At 32.6% G+C, this 27,603-nt stretch overlaps 1 protein-coding gene across 2 annotated transcripts in view; it reads right to left on the bottom strand.

Moving 5' to 3' along the window:
* Positions 1 to 2,822: 2,822 nt before the first annotated feature.
* LOC129233311 (RNA-binding protein FUS-like) overlaps positions 2,823 to 27,603 on the bottom strand; it is a 47,686-nt gene continuing 22,905 nt past the window's right edge. Inside the window, exons 7-13 of one of the 2 annotated variants that reach the window (XM_054867360.1) lie at positions 26,145 to 26,179; positions 20,295 to 20,348; positions 18,543 to 18,640; positions 18,314 to 18,443; positions 8,851 to 9,058; positions 4,517 to 4,786; positions 2,823 to 2,995 (exon numbers count right to left, since the gene is read on the bottom strand). In XM_054867360.1, coding sequence (XP_054723335.1) covers positions 2,968 to 2,995; positions 4,517 to 4,786; positions 8,851 to 9,058; positions 18,314 to 18,443; positions 18,543 to 18,640; positions 20,295 to 20,348; positions 26,145 to 26,179 — 823 coding nt within the window. In that variant the 3' untranslated portion in view covers positions 2,823 to 2,967. The remainder of the gene's footprint in view (positions 2,996 to 4,516; positions 4,787 to 8,850; positions 9,059 to 18,313; positions 18,444 to 18,542; positions 18,641 to 20,294; positions 20,349 to 26,144; positions 26,180 to 27,603) is intronic. The other variant, XM_054867361.1, reaches the window with a different exon arrangement.

The following is a 27,603-nucleotide window of genomic DNA, read 5'->3' as shown; positions in this document are numbered from 1 at the left end:
CAATTTTGTGGCATTTCTTTGTAAAGGAGGTAAGCAGTTATGTCTTCAGCTTTTGTTACGAGAGTAGTTACTATCTGTAAAGATGTGTAAGCCCAAACCATCTTTTACACCGAATGGTATGAACAGTAAAGATGGAATAACAAATTGCTAAAAACTTCTGGTACGAGTTATGCGCTGATCCACCATCAGTATTCGATGAACCTGATTTCAGAAGGAAAGAAATCCTGTATCGTTAAAGTACTATTATCTGAAGCAAAACGTTCATCCACCATCACAGAACGAACAGCTGGTGTCATATGAGGCATTGAGAAGCAAAGGGATGATTTTCAAGTTTTGAAAATCATCCCTTGATTTTTAGAAGTCGCGTTATCTTATATCCCTCGCGTTTAAAGATAAGATCCTAGGTAGGCTTTCATTGATTTTCTTTTCTAAATCATGCTGTATAGAAGCAACTACCAGGTCTACTAGTACCATTTCATGCCCCAAGATAGAGAGGTTCACCAACCATTTGTACTGGTTATCTCCAAATGTTTAATTTTGCCACTTACATCCCTTTGCTTCTCACTGCCTCAAGCTTGTGTCATTTTTGATGGGTGCCAAGAAAGCACCACAGAAATATCATCTGCATCCTATTACAACAGCCAAGCCTTCTGCTCTAGAAGACTTTCTGCGTCTCAAATCTTGTGCTTGCTCTGAGGGGTTCATTAGATATAGTGAATGTTTGAAAAGTCTGAAAGTGGACTGAAGTGCTCAATTATATGCACAAACTGTGTTAGACATAGCTGCAACAATAACGATTTTACTGAGGATCTAGATTCCGAAAAACATCTTGATAACGAAGACCTTTTACTACAAGCGTAGGAGAAATCATTTGAAAGCAAAAAACAGTTCGGCATAATTTTTCTAGCCATTTAATAAAATGTGCACCATCAGAGGGGGTGGGGGGGAAGGATAATATTTTAGTATATAATTTCGTTTAGCGACCTGAGCTACTATTCTTATGGGGTGGTCAGTAATGATTTAATGCATTTTAGATTTGCATGAAATAATACTTCTAATTGAAATAAAAGGTGGGGGGGGGGGGTGAGGATTTATTTTATTTGGCAGAGGGGGGGGGTGCTGTAGCTTTGACAGGAGGTGTACCATCGCTCTTGGAGGATGGACACTTGATTTCTAACTTTTAACTTGGAATAAAATAATGTTTCCATATAAAATGTATGGAGGGGGGGGGGGGGGTTTCTCGGGTACTGCTTCGTTTTACGGGGATAGGGGGGCTGTGTAACATTGGTGGGTTATGTCATCCCTCTTGTGGGTCAAACACCTTTAATTTCAAGCTTTTAAATTTAGTATAACATAATATTCTCATCTTAAATTTACTCTAAAAATTCTGGAAAAATACCCAAAACAGCAATTTTTAGATGCCCCCCATTCCAAAACCCGAAGCACAATGAGGTGGTACTTTTTACCTGTTCTTATTGGGAGGGTAATAAACAATTTGCACCAGGTTTAGCTTTTTTTTTTTTGGATGTTTGGGTCCGACCCCTACTTTACTGTACTAGTAGTGACACCGATCTGACAGCTGTAATAGTATCTAAGACCATATACTGGTATAGAATTTAAAAATCCATGTCATTATAGGGGCGCTTAAAGCAACAAGAGCTTTAAAACCTGCAAATTTGAAAAACACGCAAATGTTCCACGCCCCCTAAATTTAAAAATTTTAATTTCCCAAAAACGATAAGCAGACGAAGCTCATATTTTGCAAACATGACATTCATGATAAGGAACATATGTGAAAATAAGAAAATGTAAACAATCACAAATGCCATAAAATGCCCGATTCTTAGACATTGGTGGAATTTGAAGAGGAAACAAATTGTATTTTGTTCCAGATAAATTTCAACAGGGTAACCATAGTTCTGTACACACAAGAACAGTGCAGTGGAAGATTTTTAGCTTTGGTGGAAATGGCAAATTTGTGCTTTTTTAACGATATTTTTCTCACTTTAAATATACGAAGTTTTCGTTCAAAAGATGGGCTCGCTAATCTGTCTGAGTTTGCTTCGCACACTGACCTGCTAGACTAAAGGAACGTGGTGGCTTGGCCAAATTGGCCATTACAATGCAATTGCATGATTATTTGTTTACTACTGTTAATGTAATTTATTTTATTTTTTTGTTATTTGGTGAAATATTTTTAATTGCAAAAAATTGTTTTTGGTTTTTAATGTGTTTATCATTTTAGTTGGCGAATGTTTTTATTTTACATCCGGAAGGGTGGGGGGGGGGGGGGGTGATTTTCGCTTATTCAGGGGTAGTTTTTATCTTTATATTTTTTTTTTTTTTTAAACGATATCCATTCTCTCTTGTTTTATCCTTTTTCATATGAGGGACGTTGCAGCGGGATTTCCCGTTTTTTTTCTACATGGGAAGTTAGTTTTTTATACTTAATATCAGGGGATCATTTTTATCCTTTGAGTATGGCTGAATGAACAAACCATACAATGTATGAAGATCTTTCAAATATGCGAGAAAAAATAGTTGATGAAACTGCTTGGGCACTAGATAAATCAAGTTGTAATAAATGTACACATTCTGACACCAAGCAGCTTAAAACATTTTCTCAGTTCAAACACTTGACAGTTTATTGAAATTTTTCAACTTTTCAATTTACAAAGTTTGAACAAAACGTCTGTCAGATTTTATTATGTTTGTTTGGATCCCCCTGTATTGTCCAAACTGTTTACAGTATTTACTCATCTTTCTTGTTAACAGTTTTAATATGAAAGGAAAATAATAGAATTACAATAGCACTCAAAGCATAGGAAAGAAAATATTTTTTATTAAAATGTACATAAAATGAAGGAGTGTTCATGATAATGAAATGACAATGCATACAGAACTAAGTAATAAGTCCAAATGATGAAGAGAGAGAAATCATAAAACACTTTTACACTAGGGATAATATTAATACGGTCTTTGTCTTCTGTCACCCCTACAAGAAAGGAAAAGAGAAGATTAAACGAAAAATTGATAACAAAGAGATCATAAAAGGGCAATTACATGAGTGAGGGAATCACATTTTTGATGAGAAACAGAATGATTACTTGAATGTCAATTTTTGGGATGCAACTCTGCAAAATGAAGAGCAGTTGGCAACCCTAGTTCATAGTTTTGCATTTTTCAGGGTTCATACTCTATTTGGATGAAAAAATTCCATGACTTTTCCAAGACTTTTTCATGACTTCAATGAAAATTTTCATGACCTCGTTACATGAAGAGAATATCACTATTTAATCTCAAACTTGGTAATATTTGGAAATGAGCATTAGCAAAACGTCCCACAGCCTCATTGAAGCACTTACTCGTTGTGGGAAAAATATAAGTGCACACCTAAAAAACTAAACTATTCTTCTTTGTCTTTATCATATAAATTTAAGTGAAGTAAAAATGCAATGAAGCAAATATGATGATGCTTAAATGTATGATTTTTTTTTTAACAGGCAGAATGATATTGAATGGGACAAAGGTTGAATGAGTCATCATTAAGTTTGAATAAATTTGCTTCAAAAGTTACCTTTTAGTGCCTTTAATCATCCACATAACTTGACAGTATTTTGGTTCTTTGAAGTAAAGCCACATAGTTTAGTTCTTTATGTTTCCAAACCAGATCTTTTTTGAAAAAACTATTCAGTAATGAATCAATCTTCTGATTCAAAAGTATATTTGTTTTGTTTACAAATTTGCATTTTCAAATGCATATAAATTAATAGGTACAGAAATTTCAGAACACGTTTAATTCCCGACATTGAACGTAGCAGTGGGTCGCATGGATTAGTTTTGCATGCCGTATGCTGGGCACTACTGTTTTAGAGCATTGGAATTCCTCTTTTTCTGTATTCTGTCGCCTCACTTAATATCTATATTTTCTAAAACATTCAACAAATTAAGAGATTAACTCTGAAAAATTTAATAATAAAGTTCTTACAAGTGATGGAATCGAACTCGCATGCAACTGAATTGCTTTTTTTTGAGTGCGCGTGGCAAAACTAAGAACGTGAAATTTTGCTACTACAGAATATGAAACATAAGAAGTGTTGAAAATAACAGAAAATTCAAAATAAATGATGTCCAGGCAGTAAAATCACATCGCAAAAAATGGCAAGTGGCTGCGACAGAAGTGGATGCAATGAGATTTCAAAATTCAGATTTGGTTTTTGGATCGTTCAATTTTCCACTTTTAATAGCTTTTATGTGCTATACTGTTAAATTACTCAAGATTTCTAATGCTCCTTTAGTTACTGTTCCTTTCTCTTTGTCCAGGACATTTTTCCATGACTTGAAATAAATTTCCATGACTTTCAATGAAAATTTTAATTTTCCATGACTTTTCCAGGTCTGAAATTCTGTTATTTTTTTTCCATGACTTTCCAGGATTTCCATGACCCGTACGAACCCTGATTTTTGAATGATTTTTCATTCTCATTGAATTGCCCCAAAGAGAATTAATTCTTACCCGGGTCCTCCTCGCATTGGTCCGCCACGTCCGGGACCTCCACGGCCCCCACCAAAACCACCACGTCCTCCCATGCCGGGCGGTCCTCCTCTTCCTCTGCCACCTCTGTCTCCACCGCGACCTCCACGCATTCCGCCTCCGCGGCCACCACCGCCACCTGGACCTCGGGAGCCTCCTTCAGGAGGAGCACCACCACCCACTCCTTCGGGCCTCGGAGCATGGCACCTATTGCATTCCACTCTCCAAGAAAAGTTGTTATTTCCACAATCCCTAAAAGTAGCAAAGAATTAATAGAAGGATGTACCCTTGGAAGTTGACAGCTTTCATCAAGTACATTGATTTATATGATATGGGTCTATATAAAATTAATCTCTATAAGTAAACCACTTTACAGCCGTGGACAGGTAAAGAGCAGTAACTGCAAATCTTACATTTTCGTCTATTAATTGTACGTTTGTTCTGCTGAAAAAAACTTCATGGCTAGTATTGCAAACAATAACAGGGTGGCAACAGGAACTGTGAAAAAAAGTTCCCTGACTTTTCCCTGATTAAGTTCAAATTTCCCTGATTTACATTACCTATGATAATGGTTTCCTTTCTTTGCCGTACCTGAAAACCATTGCATATTGAATAAAATGTAGTGTTTAAAACGTTTACAGCTGTTAATTAAAAATAAAAATTGACAAAATGCTCCTTTTCTTAGTGAAAATAGTATTAATTTATCTACAGGGAAATATCATAGGAAATCTAAAACAAATACTTAATTCCAGTAACCAGTTAGAATAAAAATTCTAGGAAAATAATTAAAACTACTCTCAAAGACACATCGAATCATTATAAAAATTAAAAAGTGTACACGGAAATAATTTTGAACTAAATTTTCAAGCATTATAATCATTGCTGCAAGAATAACAAGTAATAGTGGAAATACAGGAGTGATGTTGATTTACTTACTAAAATAATAGACATATTTATGTAAAACAAATTGTAACCTTTTAACAATCAGTTGTATTTAACTATTCTCTAATCAAAAATTTAGGTTTCAATGAAAGAATACACTATTTTAGCTACTAAAAATAAAATATATTTAAAAAAGTACACAAGGTTACGCAATATCAAATTATTTCATTATTTGTTGAAAAAAATCCTTTATTACATTTTTAACAAACATTTGAAATAATGCAAAAAACAATCAATTTCAAAATCCATGTGTATATAACTTAATTTTAATATAAAAGAATTTTTAAAATCTGAAAAAATCCCTTGAAATAATGAGGCGACATCGAATAATACGATGGCAAAAAAAAAAAAAAAAAAAAAAAAAAAAAAAAAAAAAAAAAAAAAAAAAAAAAAAGTTGATCTTGATTTTTAACCGACTTTAAAAAGGAGGCGGTTATCAGTTCATACCGTATGTATGTTTTTTTTTTTGTTTGTCCACTCATAGCGTCTCACCTAGTGAACCGATTTTGATGATTCTTTTTTTAATGGATAGGGGATGACTCAACTTAGGTCCCATTACTTTGTTTGACCATATTTGTTCTTTAGATAAAAAGTTATGGGCAAAAAACCGTAAATTTCACGCAATTTCCCTATTAAATGATTAAATATTGTAACGAAGTTCGCGCTTTTCGTCCGTGGATAACGGTGGCTCAGTGGTAGAATTCTCGCCTTCTACGCGAGCAACCCGGGTTCAAATCCCGACTAGGACAAAGTGAATTCTACTAAGATTTCGTTTCTACTGTTTCTCGAATGTTCTATTGATTTCTGTATCTTTCCGATTCTGGAAAATTCCGGTATTTTCTCAAGTGGTAAAGATACATTTTTAGTGTCAATCGCTTAAAGTTTAAGATGTGCTTATAGTTTTTTTTTTTTTTTTAGTATGTAGCATTTTTAGGAAAAAAAAGGGTAAAGTTTCATGATGGTAACTTCTTACTTTTACAGAAATATATACATTTACACTAAAAAGGATGAAAAAAAAATTTTTGGAAAAAAATAGAACCGACTTCAAAATTGCTCTAAAAAGGGAAAAATAATTTTATTCTTTAAACACCATCGATAATACTTTTAAACATAATTTTTGAAGTTGGCGCAAAAACGATAGAACAGATCATTCACCGCCATAATTCAACTACAACTATAAATTTTACCAGGCCTAGTTCCTTTACTACCACATACATTATGCATTGATAACAGCATCTTTGAGTAACGATATAAATGTTTCGTTTCTAACTTTGGATGATTTTCTGAAAAAAAATATGAACAAAGCATGGTTACACTGGATTTTACTTTTTGTTTTTGCGCCAACTTCAAAAATTATGTTTAAAAGTATTATCGATGGTGTTTAAAGAATAAAATTATTTTTCCCTTTTTACAGCAATTTTGAAGTCGGTTCTATTTTTTTCCAAAAATTTTTTCATTCAATTTTAGCAATTAAATTTAAAATGCAAAGAAGAAATAACTTTAAAAATTTTATCAGCATTAATTTAAGAAGCAAAGATTTCTCCTTGAAATGTGTGCTAATTATTTAAAATCAGTACCGTCAAGGGAGCTAAGGCATTTCTGACGACTTCCTCTTTGTCTGGTAAGGTTGCTTATTTTACGTAGCATGGGACGCATGAAAGGAAAATTCAAGCTACATAAAATAAACTTTACAGACACTGAAGCAATCTTAGGAAATTCATCCTGTGGTCAATAAGCTAAGATTCAATACTGTGAAATTGAGGTAAAAAAGATGCACAAATATGCGGCAGTGAATAATCACACCTCATTAATTTTACTTTTTTTAAAACAGATAATTAGTGGAAAATATGTAGGTAGCTAAGATACTTAATTTTTCAAAGTAAACAATATAAAAAAATTTCATGTAATCAATTTTCCCCAAATGTTATTTTTACGAAATTCCCTGATTAATAAACTTCCCTGACTTTTCACTGATCTCCTGCCACCCTGAATAAGAGCTGCTTCAAATATTTTAAATTTCTGCAGATACTGCAGTTTACCTGCCCACAGCAGTATAGTACTGCACAGCAAGTGGTCAGCTTACGTACGTTTCACTGTAGTAGCTTAATTAATCTTAATAGAATGATTTTTTTTTAGCCTGAAATTTTGAATGTTTCATTTAGTTAACATTCCAATGGATTTTGTGAAAATTAACTCTTAAGTATACAATTTAAAGGGAACTATCGCATTGGAAAATAAACAAAAATGAATACTGGTTAAATTGAGAGGCTGGTTAATGGGAAGTTCATTGTAAACAGTCCTACAAATAAGCTGTTAGCCGCAACACGAGACCAAGAATCTTTATTTGCCCTAGATTTAGAAACTTAGACACTAAGATTTGATGCCTCAAGTTTTTTTTGCATCCCATCCAAACATGGGCACAAGTTATGGACAAATCGATTGAAATTGTTTTTTAAAATTACAATCAATTTGGTAAAGTAAAAAATCACATTATTTTATTTATTTGTTTTTTTAATATGCTTCTGGCATGTAGCACTTACATACCTGCCAACATTCAAAGAAAAAAATCCAGTAGATTTTTTCAATGTAGCGCAATATCGCTTTTTTCCATGTTATTGAGAGGAAAATAGGGATTTTTTTATTATCTCAAAGTACAATCATATGCAAGTTCCTTGGATCATATACAAAGAATTTAATTAATGAAAATATTAAATGGAAGAATAAAAGTTAAAGTAATACTTTTTCAATGAAAAGTTATTTAGGGAAAAAAAGAATTTTAATTATCTGTAAAAATTCAATCATAGACAAGTTTTTTCAGGTCTTCTTCAACAAGATTTAATCTACTTTTTTCGGCCACAAAGTGCCCGATAATAGCGGTCGTTTTGTGTACAAGACATGTTGTAATTAAGCAACATAGGTTAGCGATGAGTGCACGAAGTGAGATCGCAACCGTAAACAAGCTGATGTTGCCAGATTACAATGTGCTTAAGTTTGAAATTGAGCAGGAAACTTTCAAACCATGGAGTAAAAGCGCTAAAACGATGTAAAAATTTATTTTTAAAGGGGTTTATTTTTTTTCATTTTCGAGAAAATCCCTAAATGGAGGGACTTTTTTTTAGAGATTAATTAAAACCGGGAGATTTTCAATAAAAATCAGGAGACCGGGAGAAATGTTAAAAATGCGGGAGTCTCCCGGAAAATCCAGTAGAGTTGGCAGGTATGCACTTATGTATAATAGTCGGGATTTTTTTACACCCAGTATGAATGCATCTGATTCATTAAAAAAGGACATGCCTAAAAACATGACAGTTAAAGTTCTTTTTCTAACCCAGCCTTCAACGATGCAGCAATTGCAGGAGGAATATTTTACTCACGGGTTAAGGCATTTCCAATCACCATCCCTTCCTGAACCGCCGCCAGATCCCCTGTCGCCTCCTCGGCCGCCATCATCACGACCGCCACGGCCTCCTCCACCACGTCCACCGCCTCTCCCTCGGCCACCGCCACCACCGGGACCGCCGAATGGCTGAGATTTACGCTGCGCTAACTGAACATTAATCTTCTTTCCTTGAAAGTCTTTGCCTACAATGAAATAATACATGACAATGACGCACATAACACTTTAAACTGAAACTCAATTCATTATGAAATAGGCAAACTAATTTAACTGTAATAACTTAATAGATCATGCAATTGCAATATGCAAATCATGTTCGCAAGTCCTTACTGGCTTTATAAGTCACTTTATAGTACTTTATACAGGTTGTACATAATACATGATTCACAGGCCAAACACAGGAAACTTCCAACACTTTTGAAACAGTCGATCACACTTATGAGCAAATTTAACATTTTTCTTTTTTTTTTGATGCACATCTACACAATTCAAGCATGCTTCTATAACTATTTACGACCCAGAATTTTACCTGAACACTTTATACACAGGGCTAATATGAATGCTTAATTTTAGAAAGTATTGCACAGACACAGATGAACATTTGAAAATAACCACAAACTCATCTAAAAATTCAGTTAACAAAGTGTGGCTCAACTAATAAAATTTCTACCATATAGAGTTTCCAAAACGAAACAGTACTTTGTAGTAGAGCTTGACTACGGAGAGATGGATGAACTGGAAACAGAACACTTTGTACTAGGTAGGATCAGCAAGAATGTGTCTAGCAGTAAAAGCAGGGTTCATATTCATTTTTAAAAGTAAAAATTAAGGACTTTTTAAGGACTTGCAAAAAATTTTAAGAATTCATCGGAAATAATTAGACAAGTGTAGGTACACCATTTGAAAGTTTTCTAGCACCTTTGCCATAGTATTAAATAGTTCTGAGTCAAAATATTGTGTGATTTTGACATTTGATTAAATTTTTAATGGGTTACAAAGTTACTTTTGAGCTGATGTTATAAAAATTATCTTGACATTTGTCCATCTTAAGGCTCTTGCAGGTATATTTGATGAGTATTATATAATTTTAACAAAATTGCGGAGGTAAGGAGATAAAAGCATTAAAAAAAAACAAAAAAAAAACCGGTATTTTCAGACACAAAAATACCGGAAATACGTCAGAAAATACCGGAAATTCGGTAAAATACCGGAACACAATCACCCCTGATATAATTGTCAGAAATTTCAATTTCTGTGGTAAATCCAAAATTTACATTAAGAGATAAGTAAAATTATGAACGCATTTTATAAAATTGCGCCCACACAATAATATATACAATTTTTTTTAAGATTCCATTAATTCAGCAATTTTTTCCCAAACATCTATAAATATCTGTTGAACATACCTTTTCAACAGATATCGCGGAGGATGAAGATTTGAAGGGGGAAAGAGAAAACGGGGACCAAACTTGATATAGTTTTTAAAAAATGAAGGACATTTTCAGAAATCTAAGGACTTTTTAAGGAAGTATGAGCCCTGACCAGGAAACATCACGATCAAGGAAATTCAAAAAAATTCCAAATTGGTGGCATTCGAAAGAGCATTGGAAAAAATGTTTATGGCACTGAAACTACGTGCCCTCGTGACCACGTTATCGAAATATGATGTCTTAAAAATTGCCGAAATTTTTAGTAAAGTCGCCAAATTTAGCGAGTTTTGTTCAGAAATGGAAGGTACGGCGCGAATTCAACATCTGCATCTGACAAGACATTTCACTTCCATATTTGGTCACCACCAAAGGGCGTCAGAAATATCGCATTAATTCTTTACTGGGGTGGCTACCATGGCGCGGGGTGTCGTGGCACAGACTGCGGCATTGAAATTTTTAGGGGCTTGTGTTCCGGGATATTGACGTGCAACTGTATAGGGGAAAACGCCACAGCCCGAAATATTTGTTTTATTTTATTGTAAAAACAATGGAATTTTTTGTTATTCTTAAGACTGTTAAAAAACTGATGTTGCGGGTGAAATATTTCCACTGAAAGAGTTTATTCGATGATGAAACTGTTTTGAAAAAAATATGATAACCGTAGAGAAACGGTAAACACACTTTAAAGTCTTTTTTTTTTTTTTTTGAAAAGTCGTAAATCTGAAGTCTTCAACAGTATCTAAATACGAAGAAAACGACATTTTTAAAGATTTCAAACCATGTTCTCAAATTTAAAAAAAAAAAACGATTTTTGTCAGTTATTTTCAGTGTGTTTTTCGTTATGTGTATCGTTTTCAAGTTATGTGTAAACCCTCTAACAAGTCAGATAAAAAAAAACTATTAATTTTTATTTTGCTCGAATTTGAATTCCCTTTTAACGTGAAACATAATTGGTAAAAGTGACTTCAGTATTTTTAAAAATGACTAAATAACATGCAATATGATGTGCATTTACGTTATAGCGACTTTCAGTTGCAGTGACAGACTTTTTCGAACTACAGGGGTTGTTGAAATGAACGTCGACTATAAAATTTTTGATAAGAATCTGTTATGAAGTAATTTCCGACATCGTTGGTTTTGCTGTGCAAATTTTTGACATTTACTATCCGTTGTTTTCTTTTTTTTAATTATTATTTTTTTCGATTTTAAATTAAACATTTTCGCTAGCAGTGGTCAGACAATAGAACTTCATTAATGATAATAACTTTTGAAAAAATAAATAAGAGCTGGAATACTACAATCCATGATCATGTTCTTTCAACATCAAAAACTATCCATTTTATTTTCAATATATAAGCTTTAATAAGCATGTTTTTTTTTACTTATTCATATTAATTCTCGTACATAATTATTAGTTACTTACAACGCATTTCATTACAAGAGTACAAACTTAAATTAGTTAAGTAAAACACACTTGAAATGCACTTAAATTCTGAAATGCATTATTATCACGATTACAAAGTTAAATCCTACGTTCAATTTCGTTATAAAGTTGTAGCTCCTCTGGATAAAGCTCTCTAGTTTCCATTTCACAGGCTTCATAGTTATTTTTTAATTTTGCCCACACAAGTAAAGGGTTAATTCGAAACATCGTTTACGCGCTTTGCAGATGACCAGAAATGGAAATGAGAGTCTTGCTAGACGCAGGCGATGAAATCACGTGGTATTTTCCATTTCTTGCCAAGTCTTTAAATTTGGCGAATTTTCGTAAGATTTCGACAGACTTTGACCCCCCATATCTCAAAAACAAAAGGACGAGGGCACACAATATTTGGGTCAAATTTTTTTCTAAAGATACTCTTTCGAATGCGACCATTTTTTACTTTTTTCATGATTACTGAACTCGTGATGTTTCCTGGTGAGAAGCACGTGATGTACGTCACGTGAATTACAAATGATAACTTCCAGTTCATCCACCATTCTTCTGTGGTCAAACCCTTCCCTATAGATTGAATTATGCATGCTTACATTTCGAGCGTGGGCTATCACTGCCAAATGCAGATAAGATACCAATATTCAGTTTAATACCTTACTTCCTATTCTTAATCTGCTTCAACATGAATTGAACTATATATATTTTTTACCATCATTCTATATTTTCCATATGCTATTTTAAACAAGCCTACATAAACAGGGGATGTAAATTTACAATATGTTAGATAGAACCCCTGATTTTGTTTTCTGTCAGACTAGTGACAAAAAATGTACCAAGAGGGGAAATAAAATCAGGGGCCAGAGTTATCCAAACTTACTTTTTAAAAATTGGCAAATATCCAATGAACTTGCAGAAGAAATATGTTATTAATAATATATTAATAAAGAAATGTTTTTTAAGCAGTTTTTTCTACAGATATTTACAATTTTTTGCAGGTTTGCTTTTCACTTACAAAAAAAAATTGTTTTAGAGATTTTACTCTTTGATGCACAAGACCAGTTGTGGGGACATCAACCAATATTTCTTCATCACCATCATCGGAAGAGTATTAAATCTAACATCAAAGGAATTTGAGTCATTGAAGATTATCTGCAACAGCGGCTTCCTCCAAAGAAAGGGTGAGCCACTCTCCAGACAAACTCAAATTCCTTGATATTTCCAGGTTTTCCAGAGTGAAATTTATGAAATTCCAGACACCACGAAACGTATTTCAAATAGTGCCCCCCCCCCCCCAGTTTAATTTTGAAAAATAATTACCACTATATTATATGACACATCTCTATACACAGTTATGTGTAACACCCCTACAAAGGTTTTTCATGCTTTGTATTCTAAATAAAAATTGCTCACATGTGTCCCCCTTTTCCTTATATACTAGAAAGGAAATTTTTTTAAAAAATTATGAAGAACATCGTATAAAATTTGTTCTTTAGATTTATTTCAAATGGCATTAAAGTCATTTTGCCAAGTTAATATTTCCTTAGATTCGATTTTACTTGATTCATGAGTTCTTAGCTGCCAACCTCAAGATTAAACAAATACGAGTAAAAGAAACTAATAGGAGTATCAAATGAGGGAGTCACATGGGTGCAAGTTTGGTGATGTGTTCAAGACTGAAAATATTTTCAGCTCCCCCCCCCCCCCCTGCAGGCTTAAGGAAAAATTTATGTGTATTAATGGTGTAGATTTTAACAATGCTAGTTTTGGAATCTGTTTGATTTAAATTTTAAGCTTTTAAATTGTAATATTTAAGAGTTTTGACATCATAATTCTAAAAAATGTAAAATCCAGGAATAAGTGTGTGTGTGTGTGGGGGGGGGTCTGGGGGACTCCACAGAAAACTTTCAAATTGAAGTGCAAAAAACGCCATGGTAGGCCATTTTGGTAAAGTTTTGGGAAAGGAGGGGTTCAGGAACTCTTACATCAATAATTTCAAACTGATAGTCCCACATAACAATATTGGGCAGCTTTCAAAAATATTAGAGAAAGGGGGGGGGGTGCTCTGGGCTCTCCCATAATTCGATGTTTTAAAAATGAAATTGTACTCCATCTTTCATAACGTTTATATGCTTTTTGAACGCACTATGGAAAGGATGGAGTTCAGGAACCCTCCTTCGGCAATACTTCGAAATTGAAGTTCCAAAAATGCAATTTTAGACGATGTTGGATAATGTTAAGGGTAAAAGCTTTCACAGCGACGCACCATTTTTTTGCCGATGGTAAACATTTTTATTGTAGCAATAAAATCGCTTAGGACATAAGGTTTTCATTTTTGCAACATAAATCAGTTCTGATCGGAATGTCTACATAAGGTAGCGCGAACAAACCAGAAATGAAGGAAAGGTGGGAGAAGGGTATGGCCGACTAATGATAATGAATTGGCACCATTCCCCCACGCAGTCTTCATTTGAAAAAGAATTCTTTTATAAGATAGCAGGAGGTGAAATTAGCAATAAAAAATCGCTTCAGTGAAGTAGATATATTTTTTAAACAAGGTATCCTTTCCAAATATTCCTAAAGTAGCGCTTTAAATTTTCAGCATCAAAACATTTTCGGAAGAGAACTCCCGAAACCCTTCCTCTGAGTTCACCACAAACGTCTTAAATTTCAATTTTTAAGGCTTCATTTTCTAAATTGTTTTGTAGGGAATAGTACCCCTCTTACCTATAAACATGACTTATGACAGCCTAAAAGTTTTAATACTTAGCCTAAAAAAATTTATAAGTTTGCAGAGGAGAAATATTGAACCACTCCCAGCTTCAAAAATGGCTTTCAATTCAGTTTTTCGATATTTTATACTGTAACCCTTGAGTAACCCTCCCCCCCCCCCTAAATTGTGCAAGATATCAACGTTTTAAGGCCTCAGTATCATGGGTTAATTTGCAAACTGATTACCCTCTTTGCAAGAGCAGCGTTTTTTCGCAAATTCGTGCTGACATTATTTTTCTTTTCTTTCTCTCTCCCCCCCCCCCCCATATTTACATTCTAGAGAGTGTTAGATTCAATGACATCAGAATTTAGTGATTCCTAAAGTCTCTGCAAAAAAATACAGGAACGGTTGCTAATCGATGTTTTCAACCAGCTTGAAATTTCCCCTCGATTATTTGCAAAATTCCCAGCTTCATTGAAATATTCAAAATCCCTGATAGTTTCTGTTTTACCTGGTACGGTGGACGCCCTTTGATGTGGCAAGAACATTTCATCTTGTCAGCAATCACTTTCAATCGATGATTCAGATTCAGCTCTTTAAGACATTTTAAGAGTGTACATAATTTTCATTTATGCATGTAAAGTTTGCAAAAAAAAAACCTCGCAAATGAAAAAAAAGAAAGAATGATAGAAAATAGCATGAGAAAAGGCTAAATTTTCAATTAGAGCCGATTATTTCGAAAAAACAGGGAGAATAGCGAGTAACTCATCGGTCTGCAATGCAGTGAGTGGGAAATAACAGAGCTATCCCTAAAAAAAGTCAAACGGCGCGAGTCGAAAAGCCACTCCTCCCAAAAGCACATGGCGGAAAACCGAGAGAATATCCATGTAAATTCGTGGTTATGGAACGGTCCAGTAATTAAAGCATATTTTTCAAACACTCAATTTTTCTTTTTTAAGTAAAAACTGAAAGAAAGGCATCGAATTCCTTTCCGTCCCAACCTCCGTCTCGGAAATTTGTCCAAGACTGATATCCGTCCTGAGACGTCCTCAATTGCAAATTTCCCCCTAGTTTTCCAGTGATATTTCAAAATTCCCAGTTTTCCAGGTCTCCATCATGCAATAAGGCAGAACAAAAGTAATGCAAGAGCAGCTTTAAACAGCCAAAAAGAAATTCATGTAGAAAAAGGTTCCACTTTACATCAGGGAATGCATTGGTGCCGGAACGCAGTTTCAGAACTGCTTTTGTGGAAAAAATGAATTTACCTTTAAAATAATATTGGCCAAGATTCAAGATACAATTATTTTTCATTTGCAATCCAGTACTGGAAAATTCAAATTCACTACTATTTATGTAATAGAATGCTCAACATTTTTTTTCTTGGCAAAGTATCCTTAATTTCCATGCTTGAATAAGGTATTTTCACTGATTGCACTTAGGCTAAGCAAAGTTGAAATTAAAACAATTTGGAAATGCTCTGTATTTAATGGTCCACAAGTCAACATATAGTATATATTCTTGTCCAAAATATATATATAAAAAAAAGATAGGAAAACACCTCGCCAGTCTGAATTATTTAATTCATGTCAGCAAGTGGCCACAAAAGCTTGAAAAAAGCCGATTTACAGGTCGCAAAAGGATTGAAATTTCAATCACAGGAAGTAATTAATGGCAATGCTTGGGTTAAATGTGTGCATCTTTTCAAAAATATTTTTTTTAATTTATCCTTCTCTATAGTTTTAATCACAATTTCCTCTGTATTTCAATTATCTTAAAAACAGAGCTTTAGAAAAGCACAATAGCTCAATGCAGCCAAAATTATTTTCCACCCCCTAGAGAGCAAACAAGTATGAACTTGGGGTGTATGTTTAAGATTAAGAGACGGGTAATATCAAGGTTAATTGGAGGATAAATGCTGGCGTTGACAGCAGTTTCACTTTCATTTAAAATTTTCAGTATCACACGGAAAAGGTAGAATAGTCACTACTTGATGACTAAAAGAAGAGGTTTGGAAGTTGCTCACAGGATTAAGGAATACATAGAGAGCTTTCTATAGTGATGCAAAATTGCTGAAAAAGAAAATTGAAGCACTCAATAGCGATTTTTTTTCTAGGAATAGGTCAGAAGTTTTGTTTGTCTTCACGGAAACTTCATTTTCATCCACGTAATATCTATGACATGTTTAATGTACATAAATAGTAAACCAAACTTAATTAACAAAGTGTTTGTTTTAGCCCTGATTTTGTATTAACAGAGATCGTATTAACAGAGTTCAACTGTATGAGTCTTAAGAAGAAATAAAGGAATGCTTTTAAGTTTTTGGGAAGAAAACCATTCAGGAAGAGTATTAGGTTTATCGTGAAGCAAAAAGAATCAGAAGAACTTTGACAGTTCATAGGGTTTTTGGCACTCTTAACGGAGAGCCAATTTTGATTCCCTATTACCCCAAAAAGTAATTTTTTTTTTTTTTTGAAGGCCAGGCATCACCTTCAGAGAGAGGCACTACAGCTTAATTTCGAGGAGATTTGACTAAAAAAATGTAAACATTAGTAGAAACCGAATGTGGTACACAAAAGATCGTAGCAAAAACTCTTTTTTATACGAGGCTTAACATTTTAAAAAATAACCATATTAGTTTAAGAGTAAATTAGTTCTAAATGATTCAACAAAATATTTTTTATCATAATAGATTTCTACTGGTCTTTGAAAACCGGCAATATACTAATTAAGTTAAAATATTTCGGACATTAAGTTACTCTTTTTTAGAGAGGCCGCTTAATACATTTTTTTAAACAGATAAAAGAATTTTTCACCTACAAGACTCAAACTATTTTTACAGCTATTTGAAGTGGCTCTGGCATTCTTTTTGTTCTGTCTAATTGACCTTTGTTTGCGAGGGGGGATTTTCTCAGATCGTCCAATCTTACTTCATGAAAATTGAGGAATAGAGCTGATGTCTTGTTTTCCTGCTTGGAATGTTACTTTAATAATAACATACTGAAGTCTGGATCACTCAAGTCACAATCACTTAATGTTATTAGTGACTCTTCTTCCACTACGAGCAACAAATCTTTAAATTCGCCAAATCATGAATGGAATCTTGTTCTTTTCAGAAGATACCAAAGATTTTTGTATGTTGAAATGGATGTAATTTTTAGTACAAAGGATTAAAAAACCTTTTATATTTCAGAAATAAATTTCAACTGAAGGATCTGAAAGAGAGGGGGTGGAAAGGGGGTAAACTTGAGGATAATTTAACTGTACCAGTATATGGCCAGTGGCCACTATAGATTAAGTTTAATACATCATTTGTAAATTTTCAAAGTAAATTTAAAGTAATTTATAACAAAATGAATAAGTTGTAATTTTTAAAATTTGCCTCAAGTACATTTTACTAGCAAAACTATTGCAAAACACAAGTATTTTCAGACTAGGACCTCGATAATGCCATAGATATCAAATGCAATTATAGCATTCTATTCTTTATAGTTTGCCTAGAGAGGGATGGGCATAGATTCTCTGACAAGCACATTTGCAGTGTTACAAATGGGCACACAATACACCAACTATAAAGCCAGGATTAACAAGACTTTCATTATCTGCTAAGCAAAATTGAGTGTTACATTGAATGTCCCAAGTAACTGCATTACAGAGGGTTACTCGTTTGAAACGAAAAGCGTTACACAGAAATTGATATTAAAACAGAAAATATTACATATTAGTAATGCTGCTTTATCTTACTCAGAAATGCAAACATTATTCCTGAAAGAAAAATAATTAATACATAAAAAGCATAAATGCAAAACATGAGCAGTGTTTTCCCCATCAAGAAAGTTAAGTTCTCATAGTAGTTCATGAAAGTTACCTCCGAACCAATTAATTGCTGAGCTTGCAGTTGGAGGGTCGTCATATGTGATAGTAGCTTCTCCTTTACCTTTACCTGTAATCTTATCTTTATAAATCCAAATTCTTTGCTTACCAGTCTTTTTATCCATCTAAACAAAAATACAAAATTTTACAAGTAAAATAAAAGTTACTTTAATATTTTAAGATTTAATTTGTATTTATATGATATATAGGAATGGTTAACTTACTTTAATGACACCTATAGCACCAAAATAATTTGAAAGTTCATCTTCATTTACAGCTTCAGGTAATCCAGAAACAAACACAGTATCCTGAATTTCTTCGCCTGAAAAATGAAAGATTAAGTTTTGACTAAAACTAAATTTTCTATAGATTTAACTTGCTCACGGATTATTTCTTTTCAATTCTTATTTTGTTCTGTCTCTCTTTTTTTTTTTTTTTTTGAAAACTGTCAGAAAGCTGAAAATTTCCATCCCTGGCAGTGTGGTATTTCGAAGTGAAAACCTAATGAATCATTTTTTTTAAATACTCCATCTTAACAAATTCACTAAGACAGAAATCAATCTGTCAAATTATGCTGTTTTAGTTTTATAGTGTACAGAGCCATAGGGATAGTAAAGACTCCTGTCAAGGTGGAGCAAGCATCTCAAGATAGTGGTTTTTTTAGTATCCTCCCCCTATGCCAAATTTTGGAAAAGGCTTTAAATTCAAGCCAACCCCCCCCCCCCCCACACACACAAAAAAAATTACGCCATTTTAGCAGGGATGAGAGTGGTCAAAGAGCAAATAGGAAGAAAATCCAAAAAATATTTATGAAATGGATGATATCCAAAACCACATCAAAATAGAACCTGGAAGCCATATTTAAAAATTCAACAAAAACTGGCTAATTTACCAGTTTTAAAAGTGATACGAATTTAATTAAGTACAAGCAATAATTTTGTGCAATTTGCTGCATTGTACCATTTCTTGCAAGAGTGTTTATTCCTAAATAAATCTAAATTTTGAAAAAGGGGTAACAATTTCTAATCTGAGTCCTTGAACTGGCTGCATCACACAATAGTGTCAACTTTTGATATTTTTTAGAGAAAAATACATTTTTTTTCATTAAAAACATTTGAGTTTGACGAATGAGAACATAAATTATAAAACTAGGTGCTTGTAAAGTAAAAATTTACAACAGAGAGAAAAATCTAAAATTTCTTTTTGTGGTAGAACATACTTTTCATATTAAGAATTGAATTAACAAGCTGTAAAGCCTAAACCATTTGAGATTCATCGTGTAAATATTTTTTACACTTTTTTAAATACACAAAAAAAGGAACCATGCCAAGTTTCAATAAAATTAGAGACTGTGTTGTGTAACATTTCTTGATTTACTTTTGCATTTTTTCTAAAATAAATTAAGGAAATAAAAATATTGAAATGATGAATAAAATAAGCAGAAGTAAGGTAACACATAGTAAAAACCACCAAACATTAAAAATAATTGAAATACTTGCAGGAATGCAAAAAGATCGAAATCTCGAAAGAGGCAAAAAGGAGGAGGGAAGGTTTTAAAAGCCAACAGAAAAAGTCGTAAAAATCTCATCCCTGATTTAGGGACAGATTCAAAGAATGCAGTTATATGGCTCCCCACTAGAATTAGTCCTCCCCTGCCTAAAAATTAGCGATGAGTGTCGGTAAGTCCCTCTTCTCGCTATGCTTGAGTACAGCTAATAGTAAAACTTTTTCCTTACGACCACCACCTAGAACTAATATCTTTCATTTGATTTAGTTATTCAAAAGAAATCACTAGTCATTAAAGCACTTAGGATCTTTCATAACTTTCTGAACCTTTCCAAGATGTCTTTTGTTAGTTGATACATATTAGGAACTATTAACTTCTAAATATTGCAATACAGCAATCTATTACAAACCTCAATGTAAAAAGACGCGTGGCTTAACAGTATGAAGAAAATAAAAATAAATAATTTTACCTCCATAACTTCCGCCACCACCACCTCCATTATACTGGTAGCCACCTCGTCCACCTAAAATTATTATATTAAAAATTCTACATTCAAATTTAAAATTTGGAAAAAAATACAGTTTAACAAAAATATTTCATGTATGCTATTAAAGGGTCGAAGTATAGCTTATCAGTTGTCGTTATGTAGAATATTGAGTAAAATCTGTCTTAACAGAGAAATATTAAAATCAGTTACTCAGGGTTCCATATTCTAGATAGGCTATCCTTTTGTTATTTTTTCCAGAAAACTGCATGTAGTTTACATTATAAAACTGTCTAATAATACAATGCAGGGTGATTCAAAGGAATGGTGGGGTTTCAAATGACTATTGCTACGAGTATCAGTGGTACAGAAAAATCTTTTTTATGTACTTAAATCATTCTAAGCTTGATCAACCATCTTGGACACCAGAACAAGATCACAACCAGGGCTGTGGATACAGAGTGATGGACTTAGGGGCAAAGGAGATCGAGTTCAAGTTAAATGTTCCAAAATTCCCAGAGCCCCACCTTTCCTCCGACTCCATAGCCCTCACCACACCCCGCATTCTAACTCCTGCAAAACATACTGTGGTATCTCCACAGCCACAGAAACAATTGCTACAGTGATCTTATTTTTAATTTCGTCAAGGTTAACCAGTAAGGGGTTACAAATACAGTATCCCTTAAAATAATAGTTAGGTCCAGCAATTGGGGTGGGGAAAGCGACTTCCAGCGGCAGTCAATTGAAACTTGACTTATCACTCTTTCATTCAAGCTTTACCAGCGAGCGGTAGGTTGAATATTCCCAATTTCATAGCTGTATGAAACTCCATCAATCTTTTTGAACCACCCTTGCACAGTAAACTCCCGATTATCTGCTGAATTGGGTGGCACGGGTGCCGAGGATAATAAAAAAACGCGGGTAAGCCGCAAAAAGACTAAAATAAGCGACAAATAAGCATACTTGCCAACCTTCGAAGGAAAAACAGAAGATTCCACTAGAGGTATCACCAGCGGCATATCTTCACAACATAATTATTAATTGTGCTTTTAAATAACATGAATACTAAATTTAAAGTAAAGATGGGGATTTTTCACAGATGTAAGCTAATTGGTAACAGCAAAACATACTGCAAAGGAAAACCCTAATATGTAGTGAACTTGCTTCAAGTTCTGTACATTCCCCAGTCTCTTCCAGAAAAGTAGCTACCAAAATTTAATTCCTAAAATCCGAAAAAAAAAATCAATATTTGATGAAAATAATATATATAATAAGTAGGTATACGGTAGCACATGTTAAAATAACTTCAAACTTTCAAAATAATTAAAATATTTTCAAGATGCAAAAAGATTGAAATCTGCTGCAATTTTCGTCAGAGCACGTGCTTCGTTGAACATGCACAGTGGAAAGCTTAAAAAAAATTAATTTTTGCTAACGGTGTTATTAATTAAAAACTTTCTTATTCCATAACATTGGCAGACTAGAAAGGGGCACCATCTATTGAGAAGATTGAAAAAATGGGAGAAAATCGTAAAAAACGGGAAATCAAAGCAAAAAACGGGAGTCTCCCGTTAAAATAGTAGAGTTGGCAAGTATGATTAAGGTAAAAATTGTTCTTCCTCAAAAACTTAGCTGTATAGATGCATAATACTTTCGGCAAACAAAAAAAATACAGTACAGTAAAAATGTCTTGTATTTTTGCACAACAGAACATATCAATATAAAACAAGTGTACATATGACAAAAGTACAAAAAATGAATAAATAAAACAAAAAAAAAAAACAAAGTTTAAATTTTACGTCTTTCTATTTTTAAGTCTTTGACAAAGAAAAAAAACATCTGGAATTTGCTTTTTCTGCGAAAATACATGTTCCTGATTGTTGATTCACTCGCGGATAATCCGCCCCATGGATAATCCGCTAGCGGATAATTGAGAGTTTACTGTATACAGAAATTCCAACCTCTCATAGATTTTAGTAGTGATTATGGAATACTTCAATAGTATTCACAATGTTTCCTTAGTTATGAAAAATATTATTTACGTCTGCTTTTGAAAAGACATTAGGCAACAGAAAATCTTTTAAATGTGTGGAGATTTCATTCCAAAACAGTTCTCATCCTTTTCTTATCAAGCCATGAATGACAACTGTTCTACCCTTCTCAAACGGTAAAGATTATTGAAAGTAAAACTTAATCCTTTTTAATTGTTCCTTATATTATTTGCTGTTTTCTAATCTCTATAAACACTCTTAGTTCATACTTGTCAGTTTTCCAGGAGCTGGGAGATATCCACTGCATTTGGCTATTACAAGACAAGGTATTTGAACATCTCTGGCCATTATAGGATTAAAAAAGTTATAACAAGGAGTGCAAAAAAAAAAAAAAAAACCTTGCATCGTAGCTTAATAAACTTGACAATGCTTAGAATTCAGGAAATTAAGCGGGACAAAACGAGCTAACTTTGCTCCAAGCAAAGTAATGAGTACCAATTTGTAAAAATGACCATTTTTTTAATATAGATTTTCATAGCCGGACTTTTAAAAGGCATCAGCAAAGGGCAGATAAATCTGAATGAATCGGCATAAAAGCTGAAAAAAGTTGGTAGTAATGGACGTGTTAGTGGCAGTTGCTGTTTAGGCGTCAAAATTGTTAAAAATAACATAAAATTTAGCAAAATCAGCTTTCAACATTTGACAAACTTTTATCGTGAAATACCAGTAGTTCAAAATTCGTACAAAAGCAGCGATTCTCCACGCAATCTAATCAATACTCATACCTTGCCTGCAAAAGTTGTGTAAGTTAGCAGCTCTACATAACGTATAGGAATAAACATAGTTGGGCCATTTTTATGGGGAATACTATTTTACTTTGTGTTAACAGATAATGTGGCTACTCAAAATGATGAAGTAGAAAAAGACAGACTGCTTTATAGTGGGATTACCTATAGACATGCAGTATTATTGACCACTTTGAATCTAATCACCAAAATATAGCACACAACATATGAAAGCACCAAAATATCAGAGTACTAGTACAGAACTAGAATTAAATCACCCTTGCACAAAGGTGGAAAAATTAAAATAACTGAACTATGTTCAGGCAAGACAGCCAATTGAACAAACTAAGAAATGTTTAACCTGTTGATACCTTCCTTCGTAAAATTTCAATTGAAATACTTAACACCATTGCTCTAGTGGTAATACTTTCCCTCTTTAAAAAGTAGGAGAGGTTGCCAAAATCTGGTCTTTCTACATGCTGTAAATATTAAGATGAAAACAGGTAATTTTTATTGAAGTTGTTTCTCCTTTTACTCCTGTATATGCAGCATTGGAACCCATGAAAATTTCTTTGTAAAAGTAGTGCTAAGTATTAAGCATAAATATGGTAAACGTATTATACTGCCAACGCTTGTCCAATTAAGACTTTAAAGAAATTTCTTTAAGATGCCAAGAAGTTACATTTTTATAATTAAGAAACACTAGCTAATTGCATTTAAAAGTTAATGATCACTGGATTTTTTAAAAGTCAAACAAAACAACAGACTTTATGGGAAGAATTGTTTAACGATTGCATAATAAAAAACCAACATCCTCAAAATCTAATTTATCCATTGTCCTTGACATATTTTAAACATATGCTTGCTAAAAACCATTTAAGTAAAAAGTGAAACACAGCTCGAAAAACAGTCAAAGGTGTATCTTTCAAATTAAGACTGCCAACTGCTCATACAGAATTGCTTGGTGGGCGAGCATTTAATAAAAACTTTTCCAAAACAAAAAACGAACCTTTAGTATATAGATACAGCATTTAGACGTGCTTTTTAACCAACTGATTTTGCTAATAAAGGACAAACAAAGAGATCAATTACCAAAACGGTAAGCCCATTGATAAATGTTAGGTAAAAGACAACACACCTGTCAACTTAGAAAAAGCTTTATGCGTATAATATTTTAGGCTTAGTGTTACAGGTATATGAATAACATGGACCAGTCTAAATTCGGATCGACCAAATCCAACGGTTTTGGTGAAGCTTTGCATCATCTTATGATGTGCATAAGAGAATTCTTGATCTCTCCTTTGAAACACCACTCAATTTAAAAATTCTTATTAAAGCAGTATACTCTACATCAGAAAGCATTTCTTAAGATATTGGACACACTCCCGACATTCTAGCAGTAATCAATTACACTCAATGTATTAAATAAAGAAACCATATTTGAATGGAACTGCACGAGATTCGCAAATCAAAACCAAGGTTATCTAGTTAATTACTTACAAAGTAAATACGACACAACAACAAGGGTGGTACATTAAATACCCATCTTTCAAAGATATAAATTTTGTATTATCTACATCACATAAGTATTTTCTCCTTTGACTTTACAATTTAAAATTATAGGAAAACCAGTCATCACAAAAAGTTGTGCTCCAATGAGCACTTATAAGTACTTAAATAAAGAACTATTAATACATTTAATATAATTAAATATTTAATATTTAAAAAAATACTACTGAGTAACAAGTTTTCAAACCATTATGAAAACTATCACTTAGTAATAAAGCTGTTTAAAAAAAATCAAAGGGCCATTTTTTACACTTTTTTTAACAAGCCTTATTTTACACCGAACATAAGTTAACATCACCTATTTCATATGAAATATTCTTCCATTCAACACCTTAACAAGTCTACTACTAATTTTCATTCTATTCATTGTATACACTTATAAGAATAAAAATTAAAATAGTCCCCCCCCCCAAGGGAGGATAGTGTGATAAGTCGAATATGGTGGAGAAATCTAAGTTTTAATTGCATGACAAATTTAATGAATAAAAATTACATTATTATTTGGCATACTTAAAACAGAATGATTTTTACTTTCACATGAGGAATTTTTGCTAAATGTGTTTGTAATTTGTTTTACCAAAAGCTTACACTGAGATAACACAATCTAGGTTCAATGAACATTGCGCTTGATGCCAACTTAAGGTGAATCAAACTACAATTTATTTTCTTTTATTATTAATGAACTATTTTAGAACCATTTGAAAGCACTAAACGACAATTAAAATCATAGTCGAGAAGTCAGCATTCTACTTGTTTAAAAGCTTTTCCTTTTGAATTCCCTTGCAACATAATATTAATACCACTTTCAAAACTAATTTTGAAAGAAAAATTATTTGAAGATGGCAACTTGCAGAAATTTTGTCTATATTTAAAAAACAATTTCTATGAACGATCATTTCATTCCACATTGCTCCTTTTTACTAAAATCAATTGTTCATGCATAGGTTGCTTAAATATTTTCCTTCAAAGAGAGGTAAAGAACAGAATTACAAGCTGTGAAAGTTGAAATTTAATATTGAGACGATATAATCAAAACCAGAATTTTACAAAAGAAAATTTTACATATAAGAACAATCAATAGAACTAAAGATTAAAAAGAATACTTGCAGAAAAAAAAAACATGCAATTAAAACTTAAAAAAGAAGTTTCAACACAAACCACACTGAGAACCTTGATTTCAAAATATTATAGCATAACTTTCTGATGGGAAAACACTGCTAACATTTTGTAAAAATGCATTACATGACAACTCTAAATAGTAAATTGATACCTCAAAACAATGATAGATAATTTTATAATTTGCTCCATCATTAAATTTAACTTTTTCTGTTTATCAGTTTTCATATTTATATATTTTTATAAATTATGAATCAAAGGAAGCTGATGAGAAATTAAAACACTTTATAAAATTATCTAGCCATTAAGGAATCAAAGATAGTGACGAATAAGAGGAAATGAACTTTTATCGGACCACTCTGTGGCACCGTTACCTTTATTGAAACCGCCCCGGCCAGGACCTTGGTTACTAAAAACGAAGCAGATCAGTAAGCATAACTTCACAACTGGAACTTCTTCATTTAACTTGTACACTTTAATGATGCATGTTTTAAAAACACCTTACTGAATAAACACTAATAAAAAACCACTGGGCGGGTTAAATGTTCATAAATCTCACATGGAACTTATGAGTAAAAAATGACATGAAAATAGCAAATGACTTTAAAACATCTTGATTGAATAAAAGAAATTAAAATAATTGAGCAACTTACTAAATAAAACTTAAAACTTAAATGAAAGCATTCATAGCTAAATTAAACTCAGTGTAAAAAGCTTAAATCAATACCAATATGAAAATACATATTTCCTTCAAAAATCATACAATATTAATTGTTTTAAAATGCTGTTGTGAAAGTATCTTTGGTTTATCAAAGGTTTTCTTACCAAAACATTTAATTAAAAAAACCATTGCTAAGTCCTACTACTAATTTTTATATTCTAATAGAATTTTTAAAACTTTAAAAGCTATTGATTTACACTAGTAATCATCAAAATTAATAGAAATGAATTATATTAAATCTTAGAAAATGAATTGCAAATGATCATTGATTTTAAAGCCTAAACTATACTTGTTAACGGATGAACTGAATAATTTAAAATTAAATGCAATAATGAGGTTTTATTTAGTTCAAATAAAACTGAGTAATGGAATGCCTTAATAATATCAATAAAATTTTAAAATATACCAACCTTTTTAATAATTGGAAACAATTTTAAAGAATGAATAACCTTTAACCCTGCTATATCAAAAACATCTTGGTAGGAACTTTTTTGTAGGAATGTTGATCAAGAATCCGAGTATCATTTACATTATTGTAGTATAAAATACTACATTTCATAAAAAACCAGCAAAGTACAAATACCATTATATCTTATCTTGCTTCAAATACAAGACCAAAAGATTAGGCTTTTTACATGTTCTAAAGGAAACCAACACACAGGCAGTACTGAGGGAAACTACCAGATAGTGACACCTTTCAATACATTGCTGGCATAGAATGAACAGAGATCAGTTAGCTTACTTTTGAAGCATTGTAAGTAATCAATTCAACTTTAATATAATTTAATGCACTAGTTCAACTTAATACTTAGTTATTTTTTTCTTTATGCCACCTCTTTTTTAAAAAAAAATCACACAGCTAAAATTTGAATTCCTTGAGTTACTAGATTCTTCTACTCTAGTCATACATTTATTAGAAATTATACTGTCATAATAACTCATTAAAGCACTTGCTTTTCGAAAAACTTAAATAACCTAAGTTAAATAATAGCAAAATCATAATTCATTTCCAAAAAACTAAAAAGACCTTATTACATATAGCAACACACAGAAAAATGCACTGGTGGTTATTTCACTGTGGAAAGAAACATGTGCGTGCACTAATGGAAATG

Source organism: Uloborus diversus, unplaced genomic scaffold (assembly GCF_026930045.1).
Source record: "Uloborus diversus isolate 005 unplaced genomic scaffold, Udiv.v.3.1 scaffold_327, whole genome shotgun sequence".
NCBI classification, from domain to species: domain Eukaryota; kingdom Metazoa; phylum Arthropoda; class Arachnida; order Araneae; family Uloboridae; genus Uloborus; species Uloborus diversus.
Note: the sequence above shows the minus strand (reverse complement) of the source record. Positions and strands in the feature narration are given on the sequence as shown.